The sequence below is a fragment of the Archocentrus centrarchus genome, chromosome 24 (genome assembly GCF_007364275.1).
Source record: "Archocentrus centrarchus isolate MPI-CPG fArcCen1 chromosome 24, fArcCen1, whole genome shotgun sequence".
Taxonomy (NCBI): Eukaryota; Metazoa; Chordata; class Actinopteri; order Cichliformes; family Cichlidae; genus Archocentrus; species Archocentrus centrarchus.
The window spans coordinates 13,821,899-13,834,050 of NC_044369.1; the positions used below are offsets into that span (position 1 = coordinate 13,821,899).

General features: G+C 40.8%; 1 protein-coding gene across 1 annotated transcript; it reads left to right on the forward strand.

Annotated features, from left to right (window-relative positions):
• The first annotated feature begins 2,983 nt into the window (after positions 1 to 2,983).
• On the forward strand, positions 2,984 to 11,637 carry nr2e1 (nuclear receptor subfamily 2, group E, member 1). Its single transcript, XM_030721266.1, has 10 exons — positions 2,984 to 3,368; positions 3,467 to 3,580; positions 6,124 to 6,269; positions 7,048 to 7,135; positions 7,504 to 7,739; positions 8,218 to 8,364; positions 8,764 to 8,860; positions 8,947 to 9,096; positions 9,342 to 9,447; positions 9,704 to 11,637. The coding sequence occupies exons 2-10, from the start codon at positions 3,520 to 3,522 to the stop codon at positions 9,864 to 9,866; spliced, it is 1,194 nt and encodes a 397-aa protein (XP_030577126.1). The 5' UTR covers positions 2,984 to 3,368; positions 3,467 to 3,519; the 3' UTR covers positions 9,867 to 11,637.
• The last annotated feature ends 515 nt before the right edge of the window (positions 11,638 to 12,152 follow it).

Genomic DNA, 12,152 nt, shown 5'->3' on the forward strand with positions numbered 1-12,152 from the left:
GGATGATCTCCCCGGCCAGTTTTAAAGGATGCCCGGCTGCTGGGGCCTTTGGTCGACTTGAATTCTCCCCATTATTTGCTTTCTGGAGCTTAGTGACTTCTCTCCAAAGCCAATTGGTTTACGCCTGGTCGGTTCGGGGGGCCTCCACGGTGATAGCAGTGCATAAAAGATGGATAAACTGTGGACTTCAGTTGATGATTCCCTAAACAGCAAAACTTTGGATGCTCTAATATGAAAATGAACAAAAACTATGTACAAGCCAAGAATACTCCACCCCCTTTATATATGTGTGATATGTTTTTGCAGGTGTTTTTTTTTTTTTTTTTTCATTGTTAGAAACTCATTCCGACGTTCAGCACACACCACGGTCTCCCAGCATTGTTCTGCATTGACTTCTGTTGGACTCTCACTCCTTTCACGTTGTTAAAGTCTATCCTATAGTATGTCAAGTATCCGCATACTGATGCCGAGCTCCCCCAAAAAACAGATACACAATCAACTGCCCCCTTTGTTGGCCACATTTCATTGACTGCTGGAGGAGAAGAGAGTCACTCATACAAAAAAAGTGAAAGAAGGCAGCCCCGGCAACCATGATGTTGGTTATATTTGTGTAAAGGCTATCAGTGAATGACGAGGATTAGGACGAGTTAAGGAGATTATGTCACACATTCACCATTCACCCACCCCAGCAGCCACCCACACATGCGCGCCCACACAGACATACACGCACACACGCACGCACGCACCACTTCACGTGCATTTGGAAATAAATGAAAACGGTTATTGATCTCTGCTGATGTCTTCGTTAAGAAACGTTTTGGATTTCCTGTCTTTCGGTACGTTAATCGTTTAGGAAATGAATCTCCAGTAAACAATTGTTCGTTACCTGGACAAATAGGAGAGGTCTGGGGGGAAAGTTGTATATAAGTTGCACTGTAGGCTTAATATGTGGACTATTTAGAGGAAATAGTTGAAACGCATACACACATACACAATATGTGTCTATAAACTTCCTACAGAGGGCCTCTCTATGAGTCCCCAAAGGAAAATCAAAGGAATATTAGGGTGATTTTTCCTCAGGCTTGTTAGGCTCCAGCCGCAGCCGTTCAGTTAAAGGGCAGATTGAAAGACACGACAAAAGCTAATTGCAATTAACTACGCCTCTCCGCCTCGCCCCTGTCCGCTTAAATCGACACTTGTGTGCGTCCATATGGCCTTCAGTGTACCGTGGGAATGAACACAATTAAAACAGAATATGGATTTCTAGAGTTACCCGGCGAAAGCGCAGCAAGCTGTCAAGGTCAGGGTGTCAGTGAGCGGGCCCCGGCCAGCCGGCCACGGTCTGCACCTTAGTGTCCAAAACCTGATCACCGATTACAGAGTGCTGGCAGCGACAGTGACATTTAAAAGCAGTTTAACCATTGACAGTAGTGATAGATAGATAGATAGATAGATAGATAGATAGATAGATAGATAGATAGATAGATAGATAGATAGATAGATAGATAGATAGATAGATAGATAGATAGATAGATAGATAGATAGATAGATAGATAGATAGATAGATAGATAGATAGATAGATAGATAGATAGATAGATAGATAGATAGATAGATAGAATATAGTGTAAATTTCTTTTGCTGTAAAAGCAACTAGAAAAGCTAAACTACAAGAGAAGTCAAATAGAAATTTATTAATTAACAGTGAAATTGTAGTGGAGAGCTTTATTCAAATAAAAGCGACATAAAATTGTAAAAATTAATGAAAAAAAAAAGATTTTATGGAGCTCAGTGGGAGGTTTGTTTGGGTCTTCGTGGAAAACCAAAGCAAACAAAATTAAAAGTAAATATATTTCTATGTGTTTATATAATCCACGTACATAACTTTTAAATTTCACATTTTCCTAAGTTTGTATGTAAACATTATTTTTAAGTTAAAAAAATAAGGCTTTATCTTTATTTATTTTTTAAAAGGTTACTTTAAAAAAATCATTACATTAATTTCTAGAAGCCTTGTTTTTGTCTTATAATACAAGGTGCCAAAGTGGAATATCTGCCCACCTAACGAGCTCCAACTTCAGACTGGCCCTATCAAAACGCCTGTATAATAAGCAAGGAAAAAAAGGAAAGATAATGCAGGCTGCTTATGTGGAACAAAACTACCCCAACGCCCCTGAGAAAAAAAAGGGGGGGGGGGGGGCATATTTCTACAACATGACCCTGTAGTAATATTTTGAATTTGTCGTTTCTTAATCACTCTTTGCCATTTATCATGAAAACAAACAAACAAAAACCTGTTAAGCTTTAAGTTCAGTTTGACATTTGTCCTGACTGCTACGTGTTTGGTGGGGCCCAGGCACTTAAACTTAAGGACTGTATGAGGAACCAGACACAAATGTCTTTGTGCTAGTGAAGGAAATGAGGAGCGCTGACTGTTTCAGCCCCCCCCCCCCCCCCACACACACACACACCTTAATACCCTCAGCATACCTCAGCATTCCCGAAAATATTTACAGTGATCAGGTTCTCCGAAGCATCTTCTTAAAGTCAACTCCACTGTCCCAACTTTACCATTTGGAATATTTTTATTCAGTTTATTTATTTATTATTATTATTTTACTTTTATTTTTTAAGGATATGTGATGTAACATTTTTGAATAATAATAATAATAAATTATTATTATTATTAATATTATTACTATTATTATTATTATTTATAGCATATATAACAGTTCTGTACAGCAAAAACTGCAATTCCTACAGGAAACATGCAACATGTGTGTTTTGTTTGCGGTGGATCTGGCTACGCGAGCAAGGCACTTCACAGCACTTGCACACACATTCAAGCATACACACACTCCCTCGCACGCCAGTGACGTCAGGATGGAGTTTGGAGTAGAAAGCCAAGTGGATGAAGGAAGTGGAGATCTCCACCCTCCAGCCTCCCCCTGACACTTCTCATAAATATTACCAAGGCTTATTCGGGAGGCTCCCACCATAAAGTCACATCGTGTCCTGGTTTTAACAAGTTTTGTACCCTAAGAATATCGGAAAATTATCTCTTTTTTTCTTTCTTTCTTTCTTTTTCGCCACCGCGTTGGCAATATCGGATGCGCTCCAGGCAGCGTTTTTCCAACTCGAACTTTACGCACCGGCTACTGCGCCACTAGCTGGAGAGCTGCTGTCGCCGCTTACCGGTTGCTGTCCCGGGGCTCCTGTCCCTGGTTCTCCGGACTCTTTTGTGTCGAGGCCAAAGATCGCTGACACAATGTACAACTGCATGTCTTAATTTGTGGCTCTCGATCGATCGGAAGTTCACTTTCTGTCAAGTTGGGTTCGGGATTTTGACTTGTCTTTCTCGTCGCTGCTGGTAAAAAAAACAAATCAGAAAAAAACAAAAAAAAAAACAAAAAAACGACAAACCACAAGTGCTTCAGTGTCACAAACTTCATTGTTTCTGTCCACAAGAAGAGGAGAAAGAGGACGCTTTTTATTCTGATTCTCTACAAGACCGAGGATCCATGATGAGCAAACCCACCGGCTCAACAAGTGGCTGTTTGGATATTCTGAATGTCAAATCAAGTAAGTTTTGCTCATCTCTTCCCCGATTCATCTGAAGAACACAGCGTAGATAAATAGTCATCAATAGCCATGCGTATATTGAAAGTTGATACAAAGCTGCTACATAGTGACTGCACGGTAACTTGTATGGTATTTCTCACGTTATTAGCGACTGACTCTAACTCACGGTCACAAAGCTGGGAGTCTGGGGACTGGATGTCGGCCGATTTATAAAGCAGTGCGTGAGCATCCCTAAATAATAAGGCGCCTAACTGAAAAAGCATGTTATGTACAGCATATTCTGTAAAGTTGCTGACCTCTGAAAGAGATTTCGATTAAGAAATGGAAAATAACAAGCCGCATTCATGCGCCGAATATTCCTAAATCAAAAGCCTCACTTGTTCCCCTTTGATGACACTTGTTGCCTGTAATTTAATTTTCAGCCCTTAAAGAGTAACAGCACAATATGCAGCGCTTCATTCCATCGATCATCAAGAAAAATCCGATTTTCTCTGTTTTAAATGCGTTTGCGAATTTCGGAATCCCACGTTTGGTTTTCCTGATGTTAATTAACCAATACTAATGACTTTTTTTTTTTTTTTTTTTTTTTAGGAGTTACAGATTTCAAACTGATTTATGCTCTTATATCAAATTATATTCTGATCTTTTTTTCTTAATCCTTGCAATTATCCCTCTGCTAGGCCTCATTATGAATTCAAATTAAGGCAGACTCTGACCATAATATAGGCCTAAAGTGGGCTATTGTTCTCGCTCAAAAGATGGGATGCTTCTGTTGAATTCGCAGTTGTTGCTTCTTTTAGTGCGCCCAAATATGTATTTTTCACGCTAAACCGTCGCTTCTAAAATGTGTGCTCAGCTGCTGTGAATGTGTGTTTTAAAATTAGAATAAAACAACTCACAGCGCCACTGTGATTGAAGGTCATAGCCACGCTATCGGACGGTCAGAGGAAACACCTCTTTCGCTCGCTGAAACTTCGTTACCAGCTTCTTTAGCAGGTTTTCGCCTTGATGGTGATTACGTTAATGGAATATGCCATATATCTTCAAGCAATTACTGAACACAAAGGAGACGCACTGGACCCCCACAGCGGGAAGTTAAATACATTTCCCCCTTTCACAACAAAATTGTATGTCATTTTTATTTAATTGACTCCCAGCGACCACCGTTTAATATTTGTGGAACATTTTTCATCTTGAAAATGTTCGCACTTTCGTTCATCGGCGGTCTAATTAGACTCTAAATTTTTATTTAGGGAGTGTGTTAATAAACTCAAGGTTTGCTTAGCTTTGGTTTTAAAAGTTTTCAAAATAAAATAAAATAACGAATTAATTAAATAACAAGAATAATAAAAAAAAATAACAGCAATAATAATAATACTATGATCAATATGCCTGGAACTTGTTACACATAAATTTCTAAATGTCTAAAGGACATAAATGCCACATTAAAATTATTTATTTGCATCTTACAGCAATTAAATGGCTGTTGCGTGCAGTTAAAAGGCAACAGGGAGTTTTCATTCCTAATAAACAGCCAATTCAAGTCCTATAACTCTCTCCTGAAGTCATTGTTTTTGCTGCTGAGTAGTTATTCCCATGCTACCCTTTTTGACGGGTCACTGGTGAATCAATGAGCAGGTGGCAAAACGTCAGTGTAATTACATAGACGGCTTTTCCCTCCAGAATAAAAAAAAGACTGCCTCATATGCATACAAATATCTTCTTTTTGAAGAGATTTGAATACAAAATCTTCACAAAAAAAAAAAAAAAATCACATTTTTTCATCTACACCGGGGTCGATTTACATACACTTCATTTGAGTTGGTGAAACGAGTTGGTACGCATTATTCTCATGGTGCAGTGTCACTCCCTAATCCTGGGGCCTATAGACCTGTGGGATAAAGCAGCTGTCGAGTCCTATTATGAAGTGGAGTTGGCAGCTTGTCGAGATCCAGGCAGTCAGACGAGGTTCAATGGGGGAAAATCATTAAGTTAACACTTTCCCCTAATGTCTCCATTGTGCGCTTTCGGGCCATTGTCTTAGAGAGCTCAAATATGACGCTTCCCACCGGACTTTATTCTTAAAATGTGCGCAGTGAATTCCCATGGTCATGGTCGGATGGGATGCGGGGCGTTGTCCAGTGTACGTGTAACGTGTGTGTCTGTGTGGAGCTGTGGAGTTGTCGGACAAAAATAAGTCACCGGCAGGACAGTTTGTCCATTGCTTCAGTTCAATGGAGTTCAATTATGACATTTCTAATGTCTTATAGGGTCATTTTGAAGTCACGTAACGGCTTGCCAGCTACTGAACTGCAGCCAAATCAGTGAAGCCAAGTTTTGTGTCAACTTTGAAAACTACTCTGTCAACTTATTCGCATTCTAAACACACTGTCCTATCATATCTATTCATAAATCCTGATATTACGCAGCAATAGTTACAAATTGTCATCAAAAATGTTTTAATTTAAAACTGAACTGGGCGCCCGTGGGTGCTTCATAATTCAGTGGGCATGCTATCTAATTGACATTTGGGCCTCTCCCAGGTCGGATTCTGGACATCCCATGTAAAGTGTGCGGCGACCGCAGCTCAGGGAAACACTACGGTGTTTACGCCTGTGATGGCTGCTCGGGATTCTTCAAGAGGAGCATCCGCAGAAACCGGACCTATGTGTGTAAATCTGGCTCGCAGGTGAGGCCTCCTCGAAGTTTATACAAGCCCTTAACTAAATTTCCCGGCTTTTCACACGGGCCTGAATTGGCTGTGGTTAAGTGCACCTACTATGAGTGTTTTCATATTCGATTATGTCGTTTTACAATTTTTATGGAATTTCAAGCACGGCGGGCAAACAAGCATGCAAAGAAATGATCAAATCAAGTCTAAGTGAGAATTGTGTACGCAATCATTGCCACTTACGCAATTTCTGACATTTACCAAATGAAATTTAGCACCCGGCACAGCATTTGTGTCACCCTTTATATTCTCTGTGTGTCTGGGCTTCATCCATAAAACATTGCAAGCGTCGCACGCGGAATGCGCATTTTACGCGCTGATTTCTGTTTGCTTTTCCTTTTGGCGCTGTGTTAAGTCTCTCTTGATGAGCCTAATTATGTCATGCCTGGACCATTAAGTACTGGGCTAAGTGCCGCGCTGCTGTAATATATCAGGTGTAATCCAATCTAATGTGATGACTCGAAGCCGAGGATTTAGGCGGCAGAGGGCGGGATAGAGTACTTATCCTGCGGGATGAGGCCGCACTGGAGCCGCAGGGGAGCAAGTCCATAACTAAAAGATAATAGCACGATCTTTCACCTGGAGATAGCCCTCCCAGGAGGATAATAGCAAGAAGCTTTTTTCTCTCTCTCTCTGCTGCAAGCTAAGAGAAATTTAACTAGAAGCTGTAACCCCTTTCTCTTTTTTTTTTAACCGCCCCCCTCCCCCCACTCCCTCTCCTTCTTTCTCTGTACAGGGTGGTTGTCCCGTAGACAAAACTCACAGAAACCAGTGCCGAGCGTGTCGTTTGAAAAAGTGTCTGGAAGTGAACATGAATAAAGACGGTAAATGAGCTTAATTGAATTATCACTTTGACCAAAGAAACGGCATGCTGGACAGTATTGGATTCGGAGGGGGGGAAAGGTGTATTAAGTCTGTTAATCAAAGCTGAAAAGAAGTTGATAATTACCTGCTCTCTGCTTGTTTTAAAGGAGATGTTATTTATACTCATTACAGTTAATTACAGTTACAGTTCATTCTTTTTCTTTCGCACAGAACATTTGCGTTCTAAGGAGCAGCTATCGTTCAATAAAATAAAACCGGAGTCACTGTTGGAGAATGGAATTAATAAGTCAGATAAATGATTAATAAGCAATTTGCTCCTGCAGCGAGCTCTCCCTCACACTGATTCCCCTGCTGTCCCGCTTCACAGCCGTTCAGCACGAGAGGGGGCCTCGAACATCTACAATTCGCAAACAGGTCGCTCTGTATTTCCGGGGCCACAAAGAGGTGAATGGTTCCTCGGCACATTTCCCCGGATCCTCGCTGCCCGGTCCTCCCTTTTTCACCACCGTCACCCAGCTGGAGCCTCACAACTTGGAGATGAGCACAGTAGCCACTACACCGGAAAGACAGGCCATCGTGGGTCTAGCGCAGCCAACTCCCAAGGTAGATTTTGGGATACATTTTTGCGGAATTTTTTTTTAAGGTCATGTGATTTAATAGCTACAAGGTGCACTTGCTTCAAGTAGATTTACACTTCCAAGTAAAGAATGAGAGCACAGAAGGCAATGATTTCTTGGCTCTTACTGTCAATACATAGTTTAAAAAGTCATTATTTCCAGATGTACAATTCTTTAATAGTTTGGATATTTGTTATACTCCCGAAATGTTATCACAGGATAACTTTTTTTTTTACACGAGGGTTAGAAGTTGAAATTCCTGTCACGATTTAGAAGCCTCTAAGAGCCACAAATCCGCCAATTAGATTTCTCACTGTAAATCCACCACAAGCAACACTAATCATTAGAAAACCGGGTGCTGGTATTTGGAATTTGACCTTTGTTGTTCACTATTCTCCGAACTGCGTTTCTTTCTGACATAAACTGATGATAATGACAGCATTTTTATTTTTCACCCTCTCCAGTATCCCCATGAGGTCAGTGGCACCCCCATGTATCTGTACGAGGTGGCGACGGAGTCTGTGTGCGAGTCAGCCGCGCGCCTTCTCTTCATGAGCATCAAGTGGGCAAAAAGTGTGCCCGCCTTCTCCACCCTCCCTTTATCTGATCAGGTAGCCACAATTTAGATTGATGCTCCGAAGGAGATGCTTAATAAACAAGGTCCCCAAATAGGCTATTATCACCCTGTGGGGTCTTTAACGGTGAAAATGAACTAATTAATTATTTCGTCAGCAGACAAATGTTTTAAATGAATTAAATGGCATTTGATAGAGTTTCGACTCGTAAAATTGAATGTCAAATAATATCAGGGCCAAGGATTTTCCCCAACCATGCCCTAATTTGGAAAAATATATTAATGCATAAATTACTGCTGTATTGTACTTTTACTATTACTATTAAAAAAAGTTTCAAATACTTTTAGTATTTAAGGTATTTGCCACTTTGAAAGCAAATAGCTGCTTAATTGTTGTGTACTGGGCCCAGTCTAACACTGAAAATACCCCTTACAGCTGATTCTGCTGGAGGATGCTTGGAGGGAATTATTTGTTCTGGGCATCGCGCAGTGGGCCATTCCCGTGGACTCCACCACTCTTCTCGCTGTTTCTGGTATGTACAAAGCGCAGGAGAATTTTAATTGAAGAGTGAGCTGCAGTTATCCTGCATTGTGACACTTTCTTCCCATTTATCAAAAGGGCTGAACACTGAAAACACGGAGAGTCAGCGGATGAACAAGATCATGTCTGAGATTCAAGCACTTCAAGAGGTGGTCACCAGATTCCGACAGATGCGCCTTGACGCGACCGAGTTTGCCTGCTTGAAATGTATCGTAACATTCAAAGCTGGTGAGTACCAGGCATATGGCGCCTGAGTGTGTGACACACTGTAGAGACTCTTCTCGGGAACCATTATGTTTACTAAAGTGCCCTTGAGCAAACTCAACTTTCTCTCCTGCATAAAATCACAAGCAATCTGGAAAGGAACGGGAGAACATAAATGTTTCGATGCGGTGCAGTCAGTGGTACATGCAATTACAGTAATGATATGTCAGCATATTTCTAACAGCTATAATACTGCCGCTGTCTTACAGTTCCTACGCATGGCAGCACAGAATTAAGAAGTTTCCGCAACGCTAGCGCCATTGCTGCTCTCCAAGATGAAGCCCAGCTCACTCTCAACAGTTATATACACACCAGGTAAGACAGATCTATCTAACTATCCCAAAATAAGGCTGTTTTACGCACGTGTCTAGTGGATATAGTCTGCCAGCTTCATTATAAAGTTAATGAGGCAAAAGCCTCCTGTAATTGTGCAGGTGCACCAGATGAAGCTCGTATTCAAGCTAAGTAGGAGCTATTTGTCACAGGTGTGCGGTAATTGGACAGGCTGCGTCAGACAGTCTGCAAATGGAACCGGACAAAAAGGCTGTTTTTGACACCAGTTGTATTTCAGGTACCCGACTCAGCCGTGTCGTTTCGGTAAGCTCCTCCTGCTGCTGCCGGCGCTTCGCTCTGTCAGCCCGTCCACCATAGAGGAGGTGTTCTTCAAAAAGACCATCGGCAACGTTCCCATCACCAGGCTCCTCTCCGACATGTACAAGTCCAGCGATATATGAATTCTCGTCATCTGCCGGGGTGGGGTGGGGCATGGAAAGAGACTCGAGACCCACGAGGAGACCCACTGAACAATCAACACAGACTGTCAAATCATAGCAGGTGTAGCCACGGGCTGAAGCACAAAATCTCTTAGGCTGTTTTAATATAGCCTATTTAGGCATAGGCTCCATTGAACACAGCCGGATCACCACTTAGCCTGTTAACAGTTGCTCTAGTTGAGGATTAGCATGTACCTTTGATTACAGACCTGCCTCTATGATTCTGAAAACTGTAATATCTTGTGGGCAAACAGCCTGCAGCGTTTAAATGTCGCCTTAAGACTGTGGAGAGCACCTGCCAAGCACGATTCACAAAAACATGCTGTACATTAAGACGTTTTTTCAGAGTGTCTACGAGACCAATGAGCTTGACGACCAATTCAATTTTTTTTTTTTTAATTATTGCTGTGTTCAACCCCAAACGGAGGAAACCAAAAAAAAAAAAATCTGATCTGGGAGGGGGGATGTGGGGGGGGGTGGCGAGTCGCTGTTCCACATTCCGGTGCTGAAACCAAAAGCACGGAAAAGGTGCCAGCCCCATGTATGGTGCAGGAGTTTTTAAAGGATGCGCTTGCACTGTCCAACCCCCTGACTGTAAAATTACATTCATCTGAAAAATGGTGTTTGTATTTAAATGGCTGTACTGTTTGTGTTGGTGCGTCCTGTTTAAGGCGCAGCATTTAAAAAAAAACAAAAACAAACAAAAACCCACAACGTTTAGGTCGACTTTTTGAAGTAAGACACTAACACTGGATAAAATCTTACTCAGCACTTGGAAATGTTTTTGTGGCCTGTGATGTTTTTATTCTGTTGTTTTAAAAAAGAAATGCAGTTATAACTATTTAGAGTTGTAACCAATAAAAGACACTGAAGTAAAGAGTTTTCATATAAACTAACATAGGTGCATATAGTAAAACTACCAGCTGCATCCCTGGCCTCATAGCAAACAGTGGTGTTGGTTTCATATCTTTTAATTACAGTAACACTTTATAAGGATGTAGAGTTCACACTAAATTATTAAACACTAATGCATGCATCTTGATTTAATGCAGGATTTATTATGAATCCCTGTAGCTCACATTAATAATCAACTCAGTATCAGTTAATGTGATTTGTTAGTGCTTTACAAAGTAATGAATAATTTAGTCACTTTTTGTGTGTGTGTGTGTGGGGGGGGGGCACCAAATGAACTGGACTTTAGTTACATAAAACTGTTCATTTGGGATTCATGTGTTTGATTAATCTCTCCAAAATCTGAGCAGCACTTCCTCTGGTAGGACATATGCTGCTATCAAATCCTGTGTTCAAATTTAAATTTTTACATGGCGCTGCATGAGCCAAAAGTCCTCATTTCTTATGTGTGCAACACACGGGAGGCACATGTGGTTTTTTTACAAAAAAAAAAAAAAAAAATTATGTACAGACATGTTTGTTACAAAAAGCCTAACAAATAGTCCTGAGGGTAAGATGAAACGGCATTTTAGTTTAACCAGATTCCAGTTATATTGTTGTGACACATAAATACAATACATAAAAAAAAAAGTTCTGTATTTTGCATCCATTAAACGCAGTGACCTGGCCCTTAATACATCCTGTATGTTTAAACTGTCACAAGTCATTTATTGCATCATTTGTATCTTTGGCAGCCTTATTAAATATTCCCCATTAGAAGTAACTCCTGTGTGAGTACACACTCAGGGCTGTATTAATAAGCTCTCTGAATAGCCATAGGCCTTAAACATCTATGTACAGTATTTATTAATAAATGCGATAATAAAGTTAGGATAACTGTGCTGGTCCTGACTGACTATCCAATGTGGGTAGCAAGACAGTTGAACAGTCCAACTCGACAGCAAGTGCACTCATACGTGGAGACGTTTCACCTATTTTATTGGAAAATATTCAAAATAAACAAAAATGGCACAGCAGTATACAAATCTCAAAATGCATATAGCCTGTAGAAATACTGCAGTTCCCTCTGTGTAAATCTCTTGCTAGAAAATTATTGTGATAATTGGGCAGGTGCTGGTCGATATACACATACACACACTTCCTTTTTCAGAGAAGAACATCTAAGTGTGATTTGAAAGTCAAGCCCCATCATTGCATGTGTGTTTTTGTGTTTAGTTGCTAGGTAGGTGAGCAACATGCCATACTGAATGAGAGACACTGTGGGTCATTACAAGAGCTTTGCATATACAGAACACTCATTCAATGTTACTATATAAATGAATATATTTAAGACAC

Bases quoted from the DNA above. Each gene is read 5' to 3' on its own strand.
- nr2e1 (XM_030721266.1), top strand. From the start codon at position 3,520: ATGATGAGCAAACCCACCGGCTCAACAAGTGGCTGTTTGGATATTCTG. The intron at 7,136-7,503 runs GTAAATGAGCTT...CCCGCTTCACAG, and splicing joins AGTGAACATGAATAAAGACG to CCGTTCAGCACGAGAGGGGG. The intron at 9,097-9,341 runs GTGAGTACCAGG...GCTGTCTTACAG, and splicing joins TATCGTAACATTCAAAGCTG to TTCCTACGCATGGCAGCACA.